Source organism: Brugia malayi, assembly GCF_000002995.4.
Source record: "Brugia malayi strain FR3 genome assembly, contig: Bm_v4_Chr1_scaffold_001, whole genome shotgun sequence".
NCBI lineage: Eukaryota > Metazoa > Nematoda > Chromadorea > Rhabditida > Onchocercidae > Brugia > Brugia malayi.
Window position 1 is genome coordinate 6,927,334 of NW_025062475.1, and position 20,965 is coordinate 6,948,298.

At 33.1% G+C, this 20,965-nt stretch overlaps 5 protein-coding genes across 7 annotated transcripts; 4 read left to right on the forward strand and 1 right to left on the reverse strand.

Moving 5' to 3' along the window:
• Positions 1 to 206: 206 nt before the first annotated feature.
• Positions 207 to 3,428, reverse strand: Bm7468 (Uncharacterized protein; the record flags this gene model as incomplete). The annotated part of the gene is made up of 11 exons (XM_043076847.1): positions 207 to 350; positions 412 to 531; positions 788 to 949; positions 1,042 to 1,223; positions 1,400 to 1,488; positions 1,747 to 1,927; positions 2,000 to 2,176; positions 2,414 to 2,516; positions 2,590 to 2,702; positions 2,842 to 2,905; positions 3,408 to 3,428. The coding sequence occupies 11 exons, from the start codon at positions 3,426 to 3,428 to the stop codon at positions 207 to 209; spliced, it is 1,356 nt and encodes a 451-aa protein (XP_042932781.1).
• An 896-nt stretch (positions 3,429 to 4,324) lies between these two features.
• Bm618 (Uncharacterized protein) lies at positions 4,325 to 6,078 on the forward strand (the record flags this gene model as incomplete). Of its 3 annotated transcripts, XM_043076848.1 has the most annotated exons (5): positions 4,325 to 4,431; positions 4,789 to 4,939; positions 5,158 to 5,262; positions 5,502 to 5,765; positions 6,031 to 6,078. In XM_043076848.1, the coding sequence occupies 5 exons, from the start codon at positions 4,325 to 4,327 to the stop codon at positions 6,076 to 6,078; spliced, it is 675 nt and encodes a 224-aa protein (XP_042932782.1). The 3 variants fall into 3 exon arrangements, with proteins under 3 accessions (XP_042932782.1, XP_042932783.1, XP_042932784.1); XM_043076849.1 differs by lacking the exon at positions 4,325 to 4,431 and having other exon boundaries at positions 4,850 to 4,939; XM_043076850.1 differs by lacking the exons at positions 4,325 to 4,431; positions 4,789 to 4,939 and having other exon boundaries at positions 5,260 to 5,262.
• A 604-nt stretch (positions 6,079 to 6,682) lies between these two features.
• On the forward strand, positions 6,683 to 9,488 carry Bm2145 (Uncharacterized protein; the record flags this gene model as incomplete). The annotated part of the gene is made up of 8 exons (XM_043076851.1): positions 6,683 to 6,800; positions 7,054 to 7,259; positions 7,574 to 7,795; positions 8,008 to 8,143; positions 8,423 to 8,534; positions 8,612 to 8,786; positions 9,063 to 9,269; positions 9,354 to 9,488. 8 exons carry the CDS (start codon positions 6,683 to 6,685, stop codon positions 9,486 to 9,488), a joined length of 1,311 nt encoding a protein of 436 aa, XP_042932785.1.
• A 1,315-nt stretch (positions 9,489 to 10,803) lies between these two features.
• Positions 10,804 to 12,765, forward strand: Bma-mdh-2 (Uncharacterized protein; the record flags this gene model as incomplete). Its single annotated transcript, XM_001900720.1, has 7 exons — positions 10,804 to 10,896; positions 10,994 to 11,143; positions 11,261 to 11,351; positions 11,492 to 11,727; positions 11,837 to 12,013; positions 12,300 to 12,452; positions 12,640 to 12,765. 7 exons carry the CDS (start codon positions 10,804 to 10,806, stop codon positions 12,763 to 12,765), a joined length of 1,026 nt encoding a protein of 341 aa, XP_001900755.1.
• A 1,144-nt stretch (positions 12,766 to 13,909) lies between these two features.
• Positions 13,910 to 16,662, forward strand: Bma-mrps-31 (uncharacterized protein; the record flags this gene model as incomplete). The annotated part of the gene is made up of 9 exons (XM_001902384.2): positions 13,910 to 14,138; positions 14,223 to 14,358; positions 14,562 to 14,714; positions 14,874 to 14,946; positions 15,076 to 15,266; positions 15,632 to 15,829; positions 15,955 to 16,075; positions 16,183 to 16,337; positions 16,578 to 16,662. The coding sequence occupies 9 exons, from the start codon at positions 13,910 to 13,912 to the stop codon at positions 16,660 to 16,662; spliced, it is 1,341 nt and encodes a 446-aa protein (XP_001902419.2).
• Positions 16,663 to 20,965: the final 4,303 nt, after the last annotated feature.

A 20,965-nucleotide genomic window follows, 5' to 3' on the forward strand; every position in this document is an offset into this window, starting at 1 on the left:
CTCAGCGAGTCAAATTTTTTTTTCCAGCTAATTACATTAAATTGTACATTCTGACAACTCGCTAAATTATATATATATATATATATATATATATCAATGTTATGATACTTATTTTTTATAGTTTACTAGCGATGGCAGTTGACGTTAAAATATTTATGAAATGAAATGAGGCTACATAATTTTAAAAGCATGCTAGTTATAGTAATTTAAAGAGGATCAGGTATTTTCTTCACCGAAGTAATGACACGTTTCAGCTTCAGTGCAATTTCCATGAAATGTCCAACCTGATATCGACCATACTGCAACTGTCCATTATATTTTCCTGCCAAGGTTTCATTGCTTTTCGTTATCTAAATAGACAGTAGTTCCATGCAGGCTTTTAATCAGAAAAAGTTATCAGAGTTGAACAACCTGATCAGCAAGTAAGGAAAGTGCCATTCTCTTGGCGTACGGCAACGCTCCATATGGCGCACTGAACACTGATATCAATGCTTTGAGACTTTCTTCAATAATAAGTTCGTTGTTGTTCTTCTGGAATATGTTTTCATTCCAAATGGAAAAATTTTTTTCGCACACATTTAAAATGCAAAGATCGTTTAATGAAGCAATCAGCAAACTAAACATCGAAGATATTTTGGTACCAATAAGTTACGCCATAACAGTAAACATTAGGTTACTTCATATACTTATGATGTAGATGAAGCGAAAGAAAAATTTAACTTAACAAGTGAACTTGTACTCATTGATTTTTAAATTGAAAGAACTGCAAGAACAAAGAAAAACAGACCTCTTCGATTTGAAGAAGATTTTTAACAATTAATTTCTGCCACTGCATAAAAATATTGATTAGTTGTTCACGGTCAATCAGAAGCGACACAACACGACCCACTCGAGCGAAGGCATCAAATTTCGGTAAAATTACTTCACCCGTATATAAATAAATGAGCAACTGAAGCAGTTTTTGATTTGACTTACGAATTAATAAAATTTAACATTTTAAATCTCAAAAAATGATGAGCTATAATTTCGAAATAGACCAACAAATTTCATGTCATCATCCGTTAGATATGGAAAAATGATGCGATCTTCAGCATCAACCACAAGTAATTGATCAGTTGGAAGCGAACATTTCTTTTCTAGAATACTTTCTAGCATGAATGACCGCTGTTTAAAAATGCTCTGATGGACATGGTATGACGTTGCATCATTGTTCGCACCACTTCCTTCAAATATTACAACTTATTAATATTTGCTAATGAATCAATCCAAAACAGATAATTAACTCATTACCAATCAAATATAACACTTCATTTATCCATTATTTCATATCTTCAACTTGTGCTTTATGAAATCTAGAAATATCACATCTAAATCTATTGATATTGGTATTCTTACTTACCTCTTGTAAAAATGAAATCTGAATCGCGACTCGGCTCACATGCCAAAACTGTTTCTAGCAAATCATAATTTTCAGGATTCATTGATATCCTAATAATTAAATAGTTTCAATTAATTAAAAGTCGCATTTAATCAGAGAATCTTCTTCACCTGCCTTCCCGAACATTTTACTTTTCTTTTATTTCTTCACTTCCCTCAATTTATAATTAGAAAGATTTTGATCTTTTGAAGCTTGTCTTAATGCAGAAGAACAGTCTGAACAGATGTGAAGCAATTTGCAACAGTTTACATTTTTTTTAAATTTTATAAAAGGCAATAAAATAATTTTCAACAGTAGAAAGAATATACTCTATTGGTGGTACAGCGGGAAATTTAATAAGTTCTTCGATATTGAAGTAATTCTTATTGATATTCATCGAAATATGCAAAATAATAAATTCATGATTCTCAATCACTTCTTGTAAAATTAATCGATTTATCAAATTACAGCAGATGAAACCAGCACCACGATGAATCTCAATCAGTTCTTCTAAAGTTCAATTATTTTCGACATTTCAGAATTTCGTTTCTTCATTTTTATTATTAACAATAAAATATTTACCTTCAGTAATTGCTTCGAAATTTTCGTTTTTCTTTACACTTAAAGTCACACGAACATTAGATGCAGGCGGTGGCTTTTGATTAATTGGAGAATTATTGCCAACCGATCCTCGTGGTGCTCTTTTTTTCGGATTTGCTGTAGGCCCAAGGCTCTTCAACAGCAACGAGAAACATTCATCTGTTGTTTATGTGAAAATCAATTAACCGAGAAATGTATTACAATAATTTTATCTCTGGTCAGAAAGACTTTGACATAATTAGTTTTACAACTGGAAAGCTTTTCGAAAATCTTAACTTGAACTGTTATATTTCAGAATCCATTCTACTTACGTGAAATAGCAGACCGAAGGATTTTAGAAAATGATTGTTTCAAACACGACTAGACGTATATTTTATTACAGCAAGGAATTTATACCTTCTTCAAGCGTTAATTTGTAGCCATAATTCCACCAGACATGTCGATGGTAGACAATCATTGGGACGAAAGATTGCAGTGAGTTGCCTACTTCAGCTACAGCCTACATAAAAAATTTTTCAAATTCTCACTTAATTTTTATAAATTAGTTAGTCTATGTGCTATTTCTTTCCCACCTGTATGCTTTTTCGATGAATTCGAAAATTATGCTGAAATTGAATATCGTTAAATTCCACATCGCCAAGATCATCTAGACCAGTGCTATTTTCGAAATAATTTGGAAGAATATCTGGAAATGTTAAAAATAAAATCTAATGATAGTTTTATATAAATTTTACATAATGTTTGCTTAATATTTAAGCTTACAAACACAATTGCTGTAGCAAGTACGAAATTACTGGAAGAAATAGATTCGGGAATAAACTTACCATCATCATGATGAACATGCAACCATGATTTTTCTTCATTGTAGTATGCGACATATCTGTCAATCTAAACAGGTAGAGAACAAAACTTTCATCGTTATTTAAAACACCAAAAATATTTGGAGATAAGAATAGTTGTGATTTTACTTATAGTCAAGCAAAATTACGCATTTTTCAATTTCATTGTAGTTTCTAAGAAATTTGAACATAATATATTCATGAGTTTTAGTGCTTTGTACACTGTCAAAGAAAATGATACTTCCACATTCGCAGTATTGAATTCTTCGCTTTAAATATATGTGATAACTTCATGGTAAGAGAAGACTAAAGAAGACTTGCATTTTTAAAATAACTCTAAGAGGAAATGCATAAATCACAAAATTGCCTGCTGACACAGGCCTTTGTTGTTGACCATTTTGTTTTTAGAATATACTACTCTCAAAACAAAGTAGCTTAAAAGACATCATGATTTATTCCAGAATTAATTCCAGCATCTAACCTATCTAACTTTAAAATGAGTTTTCAGACACTTAAATAATGCTTAAATTTAAAATCTTCGCGAAAAATACCTTTCTTGTTTGTTTCATCATAAGATTTCTACAACTCACCACGCGTCAAAATAAGACGCATTTGTTTGAAGCTAAAACAAGTGAAAATTTGGATATTTATAGACATTTGAATTTTTGACAGCCATCTACATTTTTTGCAAAATTTCAAACTCTTTAGAGTAGTTTAAATTGCATAATTTGAATTTCTCAGCTATGCAAATTTTTAATCCATGTAAATTTGCTTAGTTTTTGAAACGCCATTTTGTCGTAATATCAGAGAAAAAAAGAAAACTGCATAATACACTAAACAATCCTTGAAATGAGACGAACTTTTAATTAAAAAATTTGTAATATAGGGGAAGAAAGTTATGAAAGAAACCTTATACAAGCGGACAGATGACTGCATGAAGGACAATAAATTCACGGTTAAACAGTGAATCAAAATGTATTGCAAAACATATGTAATTCTAGCATGAAAACAAATAATGTTTAAAAGCAGCGATGACGTTTAAAAGATCAATTCAAAATATCTATGATTTCTGACGGTTCGTGAAGTAAACAAATGCGTGAATTTGTTAGAAAAAAAATGTTTTTATTTTTTCGTTGGAAAAAATGACATCAAAACTATGCAAATATATTAGAAGTTGTTAAAAATGCGATCAAATGAGTGAAATTTTATTGCAAGTTTTCACTACGTACATAAGGCGGTTGGAGGCTTAAACTTTTCTCTCTTGCTTTGAGGAAATCCCTGGTTACTAACCGAAATTAAAAGATTGTTCAACCAACAAATTTATCCAATTGAAGTATCCTTGCTTCTCCAAGGCTGACAATAAACTTCAGTTTCCGAAACTTATCAACCAGACGTAACTTTTGGTATTCCTTTGAACTGCTTATTGATATAGAAGGCATATCTAAAAGGAAAAGAATATATCGGAAAGATGGTCGATAAAACAATACTCATTGCAATGCTCGCTCATCAAACCTTCTCTTTGGCTGCCATTACAACTTTTATTCTTATCGCTGTTATACAATGCGTCAAAAAAAAGTTTTTTTTTTTTCTATATCCACTGATAAGTTAAGTTAGGAATAGAGATTTTTATTTGAAGTGGTTAGAAGAAATAATTATTGCATCCCACTAGTATCAATTTATGATAATAAACGATTCATTTGACTTCATCAAAAATTAATTACAAAATGCATTGCTGTAGCACTGCACATCATACCTCCGAAGTTTAATTGTAAACATCTAATTACGTCCTAATAATTAAATTAGGTATAGCGATTTTCAATCAATGAAATTTCAAAAGAGGGTTAAAAGTTGTATCATTGCCGAGAACTGTTTTCTGATGATCTAAATATGGTCAAAAATTTTCAGGAAAAAAAAAAAATTCACTGAATTTAGAGTTAACAACGCAGCAATTCCTAGTGGACAGCCACAAGCAGTACCAGGAATTTTACCGCCAATGGATGAACAGAAGACTCAATCTGTAATCGAAGAAGGCGAGGACGAAAAAAAGAAAGAAGGAGAAGAGAAGAAAGAATCTGCAAAGGAAGTTAGTCATTTGAACTCAATGTGAAATTCAATACGAACATATTACATAAGGTGTGTGGAATATTTCATCTTCTAATGCCAAAGAAGTTTGCATTAATTCGAGCTTTACTCTCTCATTCAAAACATTTTTATAATATATGGAAGCATTAGATGTATGAGATTTTAGAAGAATTGAAAGTATCCAAATATTTGATCGTTACTGACAGTTTGAAATTTAAGACTGAAGAAAAAAGAAAATCGAAGAAAGAGAATTCGAAAAAAGAAAGCTGGAAGAAAGAGGTTTCAAAGAAGGAGTCCAAAAAAGAAGCAAGGAATACAGCGATGGTTAGTATCAGTGCATTTAAATTCAAAGTTCATCGAAGAATTAACTTAACTTTGAATGCCAAAGTAATCACATATATTTTACATCTGTTTGAATTAAATAACAGCGAAATGCAGAAAGAAACAATTTTAAATAGTGGCGATGATTCAGATGAACACGTGGAATCACGTGAGACAGATGTCACCTGCGACATATCAGTGTTGTGCAATTGATGTATTACTGATAAGCTATGACATTTCAGACCCAACAAAGTGACCACAAAATTTTAAATGAGATGAAAGTGATGGTAACACAAGAAGTGCCAGTAAATGAGGAAAAAGAGGAAGGGAAAAAAGATGAAGTGAAGAAAGAGGGTTTTGGAAAAGAAAAGAGGGAAGAAAAAAAAGAGGAAGATGAGAAAAAAGAGGAAAAGGAGAAAGAAGACAGAAAGGACGAAGAGAAGGAGGAAAAGAAGGAAGAAGAAGATAAAAAGGAAGTTAAGTCGGATAAAAAAGAGAGTGACACGGTGTGTAGTTTATTTGCATATGTATATGTATATGTATCTGTGCGTAGTTCAATATATCAAATTATAGCTCTGTTCAAAGATATTTCAGTTGGAGAAAATATGAGAAAGTGATTTAAGATAGTTCCGGAAGTGACGGAAATTTAGTCAGACTATACTAAAAAGTTGCAAAAATAAGCTTTCAGACCTAACGGATTTGTCTTGAACCTATTGCTTTATTTGTTTTTCTTTTTAATTGAATGATTAAAGAAAAAATGAAATTCTTCAGGAAAAGAAAGAAGAGGGAGGTGAGGGTGAAAGTGAAACGAAGAAGTGATATAAATTGAAGTGAACGAAGATACCGTACTGATTTCATTGCCATTTCTCATTCTTCCATCTAAAGAATCATGGACATATTGAAGATATCAAAAATGATATTCATTTTGCAAAATGCAATTCAGATGCAAATTTTGTAGTATAAATTTGACATGTATAACAGTGATAATAGAACGGAAATGCTCGGGAAACCAAGAGAAACTAGAGCCACAAAATTTTGTTGATTAATACAGGTTACGAGTCAAAGTAATTGGTACACGTTACGTTAACATGCCATGCGTAAAGCGAATCAAGCTATCATGGAGTATACGGAAAAAGTGTCTTTATGTGTATGCTTTGTTGTTATCATCATTGTCTGCCAGTAAAAATGGTAACTGTTATCAGTTCAGCCGAATATTCAGCAGAAACTGCAATGATTAACATCGGTTGTACAGTATATAAAATGATCAGTTTGGTAAAGTTAGTGTTATTTCTCTAGTTATATCTGCGCTTTGTGCGGTAGAATCACTTAAATCATTAAGCTTTTAAGGTTTACACATTATTGCTAAATATCGTATTGAATAATACAATTACGTATAGAAAACGTTACCGATACTGAAAGAAAAATGGGCAATCAGGTATCTAGGCCTGATAGGAAAGGAGTAGCGATGCCACAACATGCCCTAATGAAAATTGCTCGCAAACCTCAACGAGCTCAAGATACAGCCAATAAGTTACCACATGGTTAGAATGATAATCCAGTTTTACTTTGTACTCCCATTAAAAATTCTTCATTAAACAGTATCGATGATATGATCCATTATCAATATCGGGAGCGAGTTAATTAGCATTTATTCTTGTTTGATATGTTTTTGCTTAATTTCTCAATTTCTTAAATTTGCTACCATAGCATCTGCCGTAGTAAATCAGTTTAGAAGCAGTAAAATTTCTTTTATAAAGCAACTAAAAACAGTGCAACTGGAATGTATTACTTCAGCGATACCACGAAGACATTGCTATCTAAAATTATTACGAATGAGTCGTATAAAAGACTATTTATTGTTGGAAAAAGAATTTATTCAACGTCAAGGGAAAAGTGGATCAAACAGTGAACAACAGAAGAAAGAACGCAAAACTATAAATGCATTACGTGGCTCACCGATTGCACTTGCTCGAATTCATGAGCTTTTCCTGGATGAAAAGGTTCAGAAAGAAATTGAAATAAGGAAGGGTACATCTAGAAATAATTGAGGAAAAAGATGGAACATGGAAAATTCTGCAGAAATAAATGAACTATCCTATCCCAGTACTTGTCACAATCACACGCTGTATCAATCCTTCCATTATCACTTAACTAACGTTAAAGTGATATTAACATGGATAATAGAAAAACAGATGGCTATAACTGAATATTCCAATGGTCTCAGTAAACGAACAGAATGCTTAATTTCTGATTTTTTTTTTTTAAATTTGGTTAAAATTGTGCGAAATGTTCAAGCAGTTTCTCATTATTACAGCATGCTGTAGTGGTTATTGAAGGTAACAAACGAGAGTGGTATATACCAGTATTGTCAATTGTTGACAAGGATTTGATCCGGATTGGTGCTTTGGTTATGGTAAAAGCTCAAGGATCTCTGAAGAATGTTCCCATTGCAGTGGTTGGGGTATTGCACGATAGCATTGATGCATCTAACTCGATCATCAATAAACTTGAAAAAGCACCCAAAGAATCTTTCGATGCTAGTTTTAAATTTAAGTTTAAAGTCTGTAATAGCAGAAATTTTCAAAATTTATTTATTGATTTACAGTCAGATTGCGAAACAACTCTGTCTGTTAAAGTATAACTTGAAAAAAAAGTCCTGAAAAACTCATCAAAAGGATTTTTGTTCTCGCTACTTTCATTCCTTATTACATGATTATTATTCGATCTTAATTATTCTGACGAATTTAGGATATTGGAGGACTGGAAGAGCAGATTCAGGAAATTAAAGAAACTGTTGAACTACCGCTTGTTCATCCGGAATATTATGAAGAAATGGGCATTACACCCCCAAAAGGTGTCATTTTGTACGGCGAGCCTGGAACAGGTCATTTCCATCACTAATATATTTTGGAAAAAATAAAATGCTTTCTGAAAAATGAAATTTATGATGTAGCTTAGCGTTCGGAAAGTGTATAATAAAAAAAACTCTTCATAATGCTTTTGGTAACAAATACTGATCATAAAAATCTCGGAAATGGTTTTTCACTATTTGTAAACGCATTGAATGATAAAACGATGGATTCGATAATCGTGTGTCAAATCATTCTAAGATTAAATTCCTAATCAGATCAGAAGATCTCGAAAAGTGGTTATCCTTTTTTAGGGAAAACTTTATTAGCTAAAGCGGTAGCACACAGTACATCGGCAACATTTATCCGAGTTACCGGTGCTGATCTGATTCAGAAAAACAGTGGTGATGGCTCCAAATTAGTACGGCAAGTCAATTAGTTCACAAAAAAATTAAAAAAAAAATCTTAGATACATTAGAAGCCTCATAATAGTATTCTTTTAGAGAACTATTTCGGATAGCTAGGGAATCAGTTCCATGCATCATATTTATCGATGAAATTGATGCAGTTGGCACGAAACGATACGATACGACTTGTGGTGGTGAGCGAGAAGTTCAGCGAACAATGCTAGAACTGTTAAATCAGCTTGATGGATTCGAAAGCCGCGGTGATGTCAAGGTAACTTGCTGGAATTGAGATTTTTGAGAAGTTACAACTGTAATTTCATATCAAGTCTTAATAAGGACGAAGAGTAGGTGAGCACTGAGTGCAGTCCAGAAGATACGAGATACTGATGCATAATCGAAATATGGCTTTCATCCATAACGGCTTTTCTAACATTTCTTCTCCCAAAGTAATTTAAGTGATCACAGACTTAACATTAGGTGCAAGATACATGAAAATAATGCTCATTATTTGTCAAAAAGAAATGACAAAAAGAAAATTTCCAATCAGGTAATAATGGCAACAAATAGGATTGATGTGTTGGATCCGGCGCTTATCCGGCCAGGCCGAATTGATCGTAAAATAGAATTACCGAAACCAAATGAAAAAACAAAGCTCAAAATTTTTCAAATACACACAGCAGGGATGAAAATTGCGACTAACGTTAGGTTCGAAAAATATGCCTCAGAATTATCACTTTCCGGAGCTGATTGTAAGGTATGCAATACTTCAGTCCAGTTGCTTGATTACATCGTTTTATCCAGCTGCTTTCATTTACGAAAATAGTTTCATACATTTTAGGCAATCTGTACAGAGGCGGGAATGCTTGCGCTTCGTGCGCAAAGAAAGTTTGTGTGTCTGGAAGATTTCGATAAAGCTATGGAACGAGTTATTATGCAGAAGAAAAGTGAAGCACCAGAGGAATTTTTCATGTGATTTTACCAAGTGTTCTTCAATTCACTACCAATTATAGGAAAAAATAAAAACCTTTAAATCATTAATTTTATCCCACTGAGGATGAATATTTCCCGCCTAATCATTTCTTCAGGCTTGAAATGATTTAAATTTCGATATAGATGACCTGGATAAAGGAAAATATCAGTTAACAGATATAGAAGTTTGTCTTATGATATTACTTTATATAACACATTAGATTGCAGCACCTGAAAATAGTACGCAATTTCGAGTTCTCGAGTAATATATCATTTGATATATGTCTAAGTCATTTACTTCACAAAGAAATAGTCCCATGATCACCCTTATGCACATAGTGCATTCAAGAAAGTGCTAACTTACCGGAATTCCATGTGTAGTCTACTCAAGATACAAAATCACCAGTAAACGAGTGTCATTAGCGGCACAATAATTTATATACATTAATAATAAAAGCTAATGTTAAGGAGCACAGTGAAGATTAAGTATCATGTGTTATCGTTGGTCGCTATGTTATGAATATCGCTAATGAGAGTTGTGAACCCGTAACGCTTATCACTAACTGTGCCAACTGCCATTTTATCTTCGAAATGGAAATGTGTTGCTCATAAAGATATCTCTCTACTTACACCAACAACTTAAACAACAAACAATCAATCTAAACTGAAATGGAATCGTAATTAATCTGAATCAGAAATTGTACTAGTGCGCCTGTTGAATTCATCTGTTACAACACATGAATTTTTATCCTTTCTCCCCTCCATCACAGCTATCGATCAACGATGAAGACGCGGAATTCGTACATCGATCCGCTAAGCACGGACATATCCGCCCCACAGGTATTTGCCGTCCGTTTCATCAAAGTAACACATGATGTTTGATTCTCCTGACTGTGCTACTTTGTTGTTGGCTCACTAGCATCGTCTCTCTCCTTCTTTCCCCTCTCTCTCTACTGGTGGGATCGACCTCTTTCATTATATCTGTGGGAAGAGGTGATACTGTGCTGTAGGGGGCGTCCTTTCTTCGTTGTATAATTGATTTCTTTCTATCGATAACAATTATTTCTCTCGAATCATCGCTTAAAAATGTTTGACTCGAGCACATAGTTTGTTTGCAGTCAAGCTAGCAAGCAGCTCATATCATTAAACAGTAATTTATCTCTGAATCATTCACCCTAATGTTCACTGAACTAGAAGATGTGTATTTTTATTGAACTTGCAAGTCTCACATCTCATTCTACTTAACATACCTTTGTTGCTTTTTAATTTTTATATAAATTCATTTAAAGACTGATCGCATTTCTATTTCAGCTGTAACAATGACAGCTATTGGAAGAATATCATCAGTCTTGGAACCATTAACGAGGAATTTGCAAATGTGCAGTCATCGTTTAACTAGTTCTGCACCTAAAGTAAAATTTTTGCATTGTCAGTGAGTAAAAAGTGGAGAGCGAGAATATTAAAAGTTATTTGAAAAATTGGAAATTTTGATAGAAACTCACTTTACAGATTGCTTTACTGGGTGCTGCTGGTGGTATTGGACAACCACTTGGATTGCTGCTAAAAATGAATAAACATGTAGCAAAATTAGCACTGTACGATATCAAGGATACGCCCGGTGTGGCCGCCGATCTATCACATATCGATACTAGAGCTCACGTACTTCTTTCATATAATTACCAGATATCAAGTAATTTCGCGTTTTTTTTTTTTCAAGTTTCTATTATTGGTCACGTTTTCTACAATTGCTATGGCTCCTCAAAGTTTAAATTCTAGGTCACGGGACACACTAGTCCAAATGAACTAGATGAAGCTTTACAAGATGCTGATATTGTAGTGATACCTGCTGGTCTACCACGAAAACCAGGTCTTCAATCTTGACTTTTCTTTTTTTGGAAATTTTCGGGAGCAGAAATTATGTATTACGTTAATTTATTCCGCTTTTCTTTGTCAGTTTTGATAAAATATAACATTATTCTGTAAAAAGTTAAAACCTTCTACTTTTAGGCATGACTCGTGACGATTTATTTAACACCAATGCTAGCATTGTACGAGACTTAAGTGAAGCAGCCGCAAAAAATTGTCCAAAAGCTTTCGTTGCAATCATTACAAATCCTGTTAATTCAACAGTTCCAATAGCTTGTGAAATTTTCAAAAAACATGGCGTCTTTGATCCGCGACGTATATTTGGTGTCACAACACTCGATGTTGTGCGATCAGCAGCATTTGTTGCTGGAGCCAAAGTATTTTCCAAGTTTTGTTGCAAACTTCAAGAAATATATGTGTGATATGGTGATTTTTTTCAACATACTGTCAAGTAACACTGCTATTTTATATCTAATTTTCTTTTAGAACCTAGATGCTGAGGAAACAGACATACCCGTGATTGGTGGCCATTCTGGGATTACCATCATTCCGCTTCTTTCGCAAGCGAAACCATTCTGTAAGTTTTCGAATGATGAAGTGAAGAAACTGACAGAACGAATCCAGAATGCTGGAACGGAAGTTGTGAAAGCAAAGGCTGGAGCTGTAAGTTGTAGATTCTCTTTTAGTTAGAACTGAGTGAAACGAATTTCCGACGGTCTTAATTAAAGAGTATGTCATCATTCATCTTCATTTCCTTTATCTACTCTATTCTTTACTTAATTCATTTTCATTTTTTTCTTTACTCTATTACTTAATTCCACGTGAATTTTTGGTATTGCTAATATTAATTTCTGATTGAATAAAAATCGACTTATGGAAAAATATTACATTTTATGAAATTTATGTCCTGGGATATGTGCCGTTAGAGTTATTTATTAGAAAGGTTTAGGGTTCGGCTACGCTTTCAATGGCTCTGGCAGCTTCAAAATTTGTGGAAAGTTTACTGAGAGGTCTTAGAGGTGAAAAATCCATTCAGTGTGCATATGTTGCTTCGGATGCCTGCAGTGGCGTGGACTATTTTGCAACACCATTGGAATTTGGTGTAAGTTTTTTCGTATTACATAAGTTTAAAAATTTCTTTCTCTGAAGGGAACTGTTTTTTCGGTTTATTTGTTTGTTTATTTCATTTATTTGACGCGTTTTAGTGGTTTTTTATTTAATTCCATAAATTTAGTAGTATTTCTCGCTTACTATTGATGATGACTAATATAGAACTTTAATTTCTTCAGAAAAACGGAGTTGAGAAAGTTCTTGGAATGGGCAAGCTTAGTACATACGAACAAAGCCTTGTTGCTGCTGCCGTTCCGGAATTGAAGAAAAATATTTCCAAGGGTTTGAAATTTGTCAGTGGCTAAATTTTGTTGTTATATAAAGATTCTCTGTTGATTACTGAACCTGCTGTTAAGCTATATTTACTTATCACATTTTCTTCATTTCTAGTTTATTGATATTTCTATTTTATTTCAGTTTTAAGAAAAGAATTTTGCTCGAGTATTCTTGAGTGCTATTATTTGAAGTAATACCTTTCCTTACTTCTTTACCTTTCGAAGCTTTATTAGTATGTAAAAGCGGTCATCCTTATTTTCCTCATTATCTTTCTTACTAATTCATTCATGCTGTTTTATATAGATTTTGATAGCTATTGTTGAATGGTGGTTTGAAGTTTTTGATATAGTTTTACTATATTTTTATATACTTCTACTATTATTGTACATTTGTAATTCTCATGTATTGATATAAGTAATTACCTCGCTTTCAAACTTTCATATATAATAGGTATGTAAAAAAAGTATTGCCGTTAAGGTCCTCATCATTCAATAAAAATCTTCAGAGAGCGCTTGTGTTCCTCATGAAGTTATCGAGTCCAAGAAATATCGAATGACTATCCCTTGCTTCTCTTGCAGTGTCACGCAAGCACTATGAAATCCCTCAAATTTTCTGCTGGCATCATTTATACTCCTGAATGCCTGTGGTTTGATCACCTGACAATGTTCTCTTTTGATTAGTGTTAGAATGCTATTCACCTCTGGCAATTTTCATAGAATCACTGAGTTATGTGTTAGTCACATTTCCGTTCTACTTTGTCCATGGAGCTATTTGATTACTATTTTGATAAGACGGTTCAATAAATATGATTTTGAGAACCAACCAGACACAGTGTTGAGATCGGTTGCCTGTATTTCGAACGAGGGTACAGGAATTTAAGTGATAAGCTTATCCAGTTTTAACCGCAGTATACATTCATTATGGTCATAGACGTGTCGCTAAGTGGGGAAAGAAATAAAGATAATAAGTGATTCGAAAAAGTCTTTAGAGAAAGACAAATAAACCACAAGTTGTAGAATACATTTGATTCAAACTCTTAATAGTTGGGTTTCTACGGTTGTTGGGCTCTTTCATTTCTTTTTTAAAAATTCTCCATGTTTTCGGAGTACAGATTAACGAATGAGTACAGTTATTTTCCTACTTTAATAATTTTGATATATTTAGATACAAATTATGTTTAATCGCAGTTGTTTGATGCGATTTAAAATCGGCAGACGCATGACTTTTCCTTGTATTGAGCGGTTCTTCGGTACTTCAAGTGATGATAGTGCTAGTTCGCAAACTGAAAGCCTGCAAAGATTTGAAATATCAGGGAAAAGTGCGCCCGAAATTAGGAAGGAATCAAGAATCACAACTTCCAAAGCTACAACAGATGAGAATTTAAAACCAGAAAACATACGAAGTAATTCTTTAAAAATTTCTTGGGTTTTCATACATCATTGTACTGCGAACCAAATGTAAGTTACTTACTGAATTCATTTTCCAGAAAAATTATTGGAGCTTAAGCGAAGAAAGAACTGGAAAAAACCGAAAGTAAATGAAGTGGCAACGGAAGAAATTTTGGCAGCTATTAATTCCATAGTTAAGGACTTCCATTATAATGGCATCTCTGATGAACGAAGGTAAGCACGTGATACTTGATTAGAAAACTTGTCACATTCCTTCAAATAATAAAATTGGTGAAGGCCATAACTCAGAGATCGTGGTGTATTTTTTTAAAACATCCTTTTTTCTCGTGAATTGTTTTGAGGGAAAATATGCTTATATTGAAGGAAACATACCGTAGAAAAATAAATTTCATACGAAATTTTTTTTTTTCGCTCAGAACCAGAAATGAATTGATTGGAAAGTTGATGGAATATGAGAAGGAAAAATTTGAAGCGGCAACCAGTGCACAATACAGTGAATTGTTATCCGATAGATCTTTTGCCACTTTTCTAGAAAGTCTTAAGGATGAAACAGCTAGACCTCCACCAAGGTATATTTCTTTTCTTTTTCGAAATATGTTCCAGGACTCTAATACTGTAATAGCTCTGCCAGTCATTTTCTAGAAGCTACTGGCAAAACAGTTTTTGTTTTAGTAGGTTTGAATTTCTTGTTAAGTATTGTAAGCAAAACTTATAATTTAGTAATTTAGGGCTGTGGAAAAGCGACAAATGCGCCAAGGGCTATTACTGCTGAAGCGTGAAATATTTTATCAAGCTGTTCAGGTGACATTGTACTTTTTATTTGTTTCATTATGAATTATCCAAATCTTCTGGATTGAAATGAAGATAGCTGAATAGGTTTTAACTTATCTTAACAAAGAGTTTTGGAAATTAGGAATTTTCGGCTTTCAGTCAGCTCACAAAGTAGAGGATGCTCGTAGAATTGCCGAGTATGCAGTGAAAATAGCCGAAAAGAGGGCAGCTGGAAAACAAGAAATTCTGATGCAAAATTATACAGAAGAACAAAAGAAGAATATGCTGGAAGAAATTGAGCAGACCGAAAAAGAGAGTGCTTTTTATAATATCGCACTACAATTAGCAGGGTAACTGATTCATTTTTTAGCTTTATGGTAGTGTTTTGCAGTCGATGTTTTTTGCTGTCTTATGATGGAAAGTTATGCATAATTAAGGGAATTGATAAATGGTTGGAGCATTATGAAATTTCTTACCGTCGCACTCGTTGAAAATGAGTCTTAGAACAATGTCATTTTGAAAGCACCTTATCTATTGTTATTGATATTGTTCTAATTCGGTGACTTTGTATAAGTAATCAATAGTATTATGACTATCTGAAGGATACCTTCAGTTTTCTTATGTCAGTTTTTTAAATTTTCAAAATGCTGTTGTGATTCCTTTTCGAAGGATTGCTATAGATACAGAGAATCTATATTCTTGCTTAATTTTCTAGCAAAATGATTTATCCGGATGGTCTATTATCAGATGAACCGCATATAGCTTCTTCCAATGCTATTCATCCCGATTGTCGTGTGAAAAACATATTCAAAAATACTGAGAACAAGTTGAACATTTTCAAAATAGCGGATATACCAAAATTGAAAGATCACTCAGTGAAGCAGTGGTGTAAATGGGATAAAGATGCTGCAGCGTGTGTTTTAGTTTTGTTTAAAAATTAAAAAATGGTGTCTTTTTCTCTTCTTTTCACATAATCTGTTGTCTGTTTTCTAAAACACTTGATTTGAAATTTTCCGGCAATCAGTGATTTATATTTAGGATATGGAACTCTTCATTCGGTCCATCTAATGCCTTCGAGGAAATGATTGAGCTAACAAAACAAGGGAAAATGTGGCCTTATCCAATCGACAACGAATATCAGATTGGCGATGAGGAAAACGTAATCGTCCTTTTCGCTTTTTAAAGCATAGGAACTGTTTTGTTTTTATTTTCTGAGTGATTATCTTCAAATCAACTATTTTGGAAAATAGACTTAAAAAATTCTAGGTTGACTTTTACAACCATATATTTCTGGATAAATATCTCGCCCGGTACAGCTTACCAGAAGAAGGACCTGTCGCACAATTTATGGAGCTAGTTTGTATAGGATTATCTAAAAATCCCTATATGTCAATCAAGAAAAAACATGCTCATCTTGATTGGTAACTTTCCGTACTTTAATTGAAACTGAAAGGAAATTTTTTACTTTTTTATGACAATCGAGAAGTTTACTATAACTGTTTATTCCTTTCAGAAGTTATTTCTTCTATTTGTATATGTGGTATTTTTGTCGTGCTCCAATACCCAGTTGTGTGGGCAAGCTAACTTGTCTATTTAATAAGCTTTTTTTAACCACTAATATTTGTTTTTGCTGGGAATAAGTGCTTTGTTTAATATTACAGGTTTGCCAACTATTTCAAAGAGAAAGCAAAAGAAATTAAACGGATCCAAGAAAGTGCCGGTGTGTTAATGGAAGGTTCGATTTAAATATTTGTTTCTATTCGGAATATGCAACACTTCAAGTAACCTGGAGAAGTTGTTTTTTTTTTTTCAATTTCGGACAACAGTTTCGATATGGTTTCTTGCAATTAAGGATTCATTTAAACACTTAAAAATCTAATACCGCTTGTTTTGAAGTCCTGAAGTGTTGTCGGTGCAGTCCTTTGATTTTTTTTAAAAGTTTTCTGTTTTGTTAGTGCGTGATTCTGTTTTGTTTGGTATATATTTCGTGATGTTGGTAATCCGATAAATTCCTATTACACTTTTCTTGTAATCTTGATGCTATTTTCCCTAGCGCGCGTACCATACTTTTGGAATTTTCTTTAGTGAATTGCTGTTACTACGTGCCACTGTATAGTAGCACTTGTTTTTCGTCAGTGAATGCGACGACACTAACTGAACGTTAGTGTTGAATTAGCAATTTTAAATTCGAAAGGTTATGGAATTAACTGGTTTGTGAAAGCAAAATGTGGGGAGTCTTACTGAGAACTGCAATCTCGAAAGTAAATTTCATCATTATTGTCGAGTGATTAAAAAATCAAAAATTTATGGAAAGTGGATTAGAAATTTTATGTGGAAAAATAATGGTGGATTTCATAAATGTGAAGGTGTCAAAGTTTGAAAATCAAGGTTCTAGTATTTCCTTTATAATGTTATTTCGAGTAAATGGTCTTTGAAGTAGGTAGACAGTCAAAGTTAGCTTCTCGAATTTGGTCCAATTCAAAAATAAATGAACAATTCTTTCACAGACAGTTACGAGAATGACACGAAGAGAATGTGATAGCAGTGAGTACTAGTAGTATTAGTGTTGGTAGTGTGGTAGTGATGGCTGATGTTGAGTGGGGTAGCATGCGATCAGGGTCACTCCACAGATTTGGTAAGTGTGTTGTGAGTGTCCTTTCTTGTCAAAGTGATGTAAGAAGAGAGATGCATGAGGTATATTATATGCGGGGGAAGGAAGGTTAAGGCACGCGCCCTTATCTCTTTTCTTCCTTCGTCTTCAGCACTATCAATTCTTCACATTTAGTTCAACAGAGTGTAGTAATGATTGATACTGCTGATGTTGATGGTAGTAGTGTGTATGTGTGTGTGGTATGATATGATATGATATAGTGACATGATACTGTACTATTATCCCTTATTCTCATTTCTTTCTCTCTCTCTGCTATTTGAAAAAATTGAAAGTGATCCAATTTTTTCATCATGTTATTGTTCAAGGAGAGTGGGATGTCTGAGGCCATCTCGTGTTGACCAGTGACCTGACCTGCCTCTCCTTTACATAGCTCTTATCTATACATATATGATGACAACTTAACTCTCACATATTATGGCTAATAGCCGGCCGAAGAGACAACAACGCACGCCCACACAAGATTCTCGTCGTATCGATTCCATTTGAACTGCTTCCACTCGGTCATTACACTGCTCCATGTCCATTCGAAAGTAAGTTATTGAAGCGCAACAGTGATTTATTACTCTATTTTCTTTTATTGGTCACCATCTGCCGTATTTTTCGTTATTTCTCATTCAAAATTATGGAAGGCAATGTGATTTTCGAGTGGTAATTGGATGTTTTAATTAATTAGCATGAAAGAAGGAATGTAAGTATAATCGTAACTATTTAATTTATTTCATTCAGTTCTAAATTCACTTACATACACATAACCATCTCTTCTCGTAGAAAATGTTTAAATGATGACGTGAAAATTTGACGATTGTACAATTAGTAACATTTTTTAAAATCATTTTTGATTGAAGATATTTTCACAATTTGTGCGTAGTTAATTTGAGTACGAAAACCATATGGTAGTATCCATTCATTCATCCTTTTTCCTTTTCTCTTTATTGGACGAAATTCGATAAGTGGTTGTTTTTTTTTTTCATCCTGAATAAATGCGTTATATATTTTTAAAAAATTGTGCTGGTAGAGCATACGCAGGGAATTTCTTCCTCTATTTTACTTTTCAAATTCATTGAGAGGATTTGACAGAAGTTAATGCTGAACAACGGACTGATATTTACACGTATGCACGTTGATTTATACCTTTATTATTGTTATAATGGAATTTTTAATTAATCTTTGAATCATTTCTTTCGCAGAAAACTGTCTCCTGAATCGTATATGACATTCAATGAACGTGAATCAGTATGTAACGTTGCAGTTTGTAGAGTTTTATCATTGAGCATGAGCCTGAATCAGCAAGGCATGCGAGAACGATGCCTTTTTCTTTTTCCTTATGGTTAGTCATAGCATATATTGTGTTATGATACTATGGTACAATTTCAGGGGAGAGAAAATAGTTGATCATTTTTTTCGGTCTCCACTACACACAACCAAACAGCGACCAGTCAGTCGTCTTTCGTCCTTCTCTCTTTTCACTTTTTATAATAAAGAAAAAACTTAGTTGTTCATCACTTCCTTCCATTCATCAAAACCATTGCACACACAAAAAAATGAGAGCTATTTTAGAGGGCAGAAGCAATCCTTAATGCATTTTTTCAATGTTTTATGCAGAACGGTGCGGCGCTCCAGTAGCAGTAGCGGTAGAGGCAATAGTGATTGCGATCCGCGACGAGGCTAGTTTTTATTTCTTCTCTCTTTTCCCTTTTATTTTTCATTACTATCGTCGAGCGTCACTAACAGTAGCTACGAAGAGTTTTTTTTTGATTATAATAATAGTTTTTGCCATTAAATTTATTGTTTTAACAGTCCTCAATATGTAAACCTTTATTGAGCTGCCACTCTTAATTGCTTCTTTTCTTGTTTTGTTTTGTTCATTATCTTAAATGAAGAAAAATTTTTTTTTTTTTTAAATTTATTTATTTTGAAATTTAGCAGCAGCTTTTATTTATACCCTTTAATTGTCCAATTATTCCCCTACATCTCTTTTTTGTTTTACCAACTTACTTCAAACTCTGTATGAGCCAGTCTTCCTAGTGTGATATTCAGTGCGAAATGCAAAATTAATGCTCACTGACGCCTTTTATTTTTTTGTCCAACTATTTCCCCACATTTTTCTTAGTTCAGATTTTTCTACTTCAAAGTCCATATTTTTAGTGTGAAATTCAGTGCGAAATACAAAATTAAAACGCCTTTTACCCATGACGCCTTTTATTTGAATTGCCTCTCATAAAATTCGAACTTCTATTATTATTTAGTGAAGATCTCAGTGGTACCATGCAATAAGCTATTATTTTAATAATTTCTAGTTTTGTTGTCTTTATATCCTAGTTTATGGAAGTTTCTCATCAAATTTCATCTTTTCGAAATCGAACTTTTAATTTTTGTCCTATTTTCGAATTCTTAATTAATAATTAAATCTTGTGGTTTTTTATTTCTTTTATTGAAAAAGTAATATGTGAATAAATTTTTTTATCTCACAGTAAATGAATATTGGACGGCTGAGCTGCTTCAGCTACCATTAAATCGAAATGGGAGATGAAATGGAATAGTTATCGTGAGTGCACTGAGTTGATTTATTTGTGAAGGTATATGGTACTCATCTTGCTTTTTACATTACTCTCACAGATAGACATTTATAAATTTCATTAATCGTCTACCACAAATTTGAAATTATATACTTAAAGAATAGTTCTGCATGAAGTGAAATCAAAATTTCTTACTAATCTTTTTCATTTGTTATCAATTGTATTCCTTGAAGTAGGTTTGAGAACTTAGAGATGCAGCTTACTTAACTTTATAATAAAGAATTCCTAGAAAAAGCGAAATAAAAACAGACATGACTATTAGGTGTAAAACTGTCGGTGCTTTTCCTAACATGGCAGATGTTTCTTTGTGTTCCTTATAAATTCCAGTAATGTTTAATATTTGTAGATGTAGATTAGCACCTGCGTACGAATTACCAATTACAGAAAATGACAACATTCGCCTTGACTTACAAGTCGTTTTAGAGGTGAAGTGGCATTCTTACAGAGATTTTTGAAGAATACAGTTTGGTCATTCATATATTGTCGACCATTACGTCATCATCACTCTTATCATTATCATCATCAGCACCGTCGTTGTTCGTCATCGTTGATCACAGTGTTTTTTATCATTATATTCATCATCATTATAAAAATATATCTTATATACATATGTTAGCAGAGATTCGACTGTCGTAGCGTTACCTCTTCCCTACTTTTTATTTTCAACTTTATTTCTCGCTAACATTTTCCTTTCCGACAAAATTTTCTGCACTTTATTACAAATTTTAAATGCCATGTAAACTGTATTCTTACTTTAAAAACTTCAGACTTAGTTTGGTTTATTAGCTTTCTGAATATCACA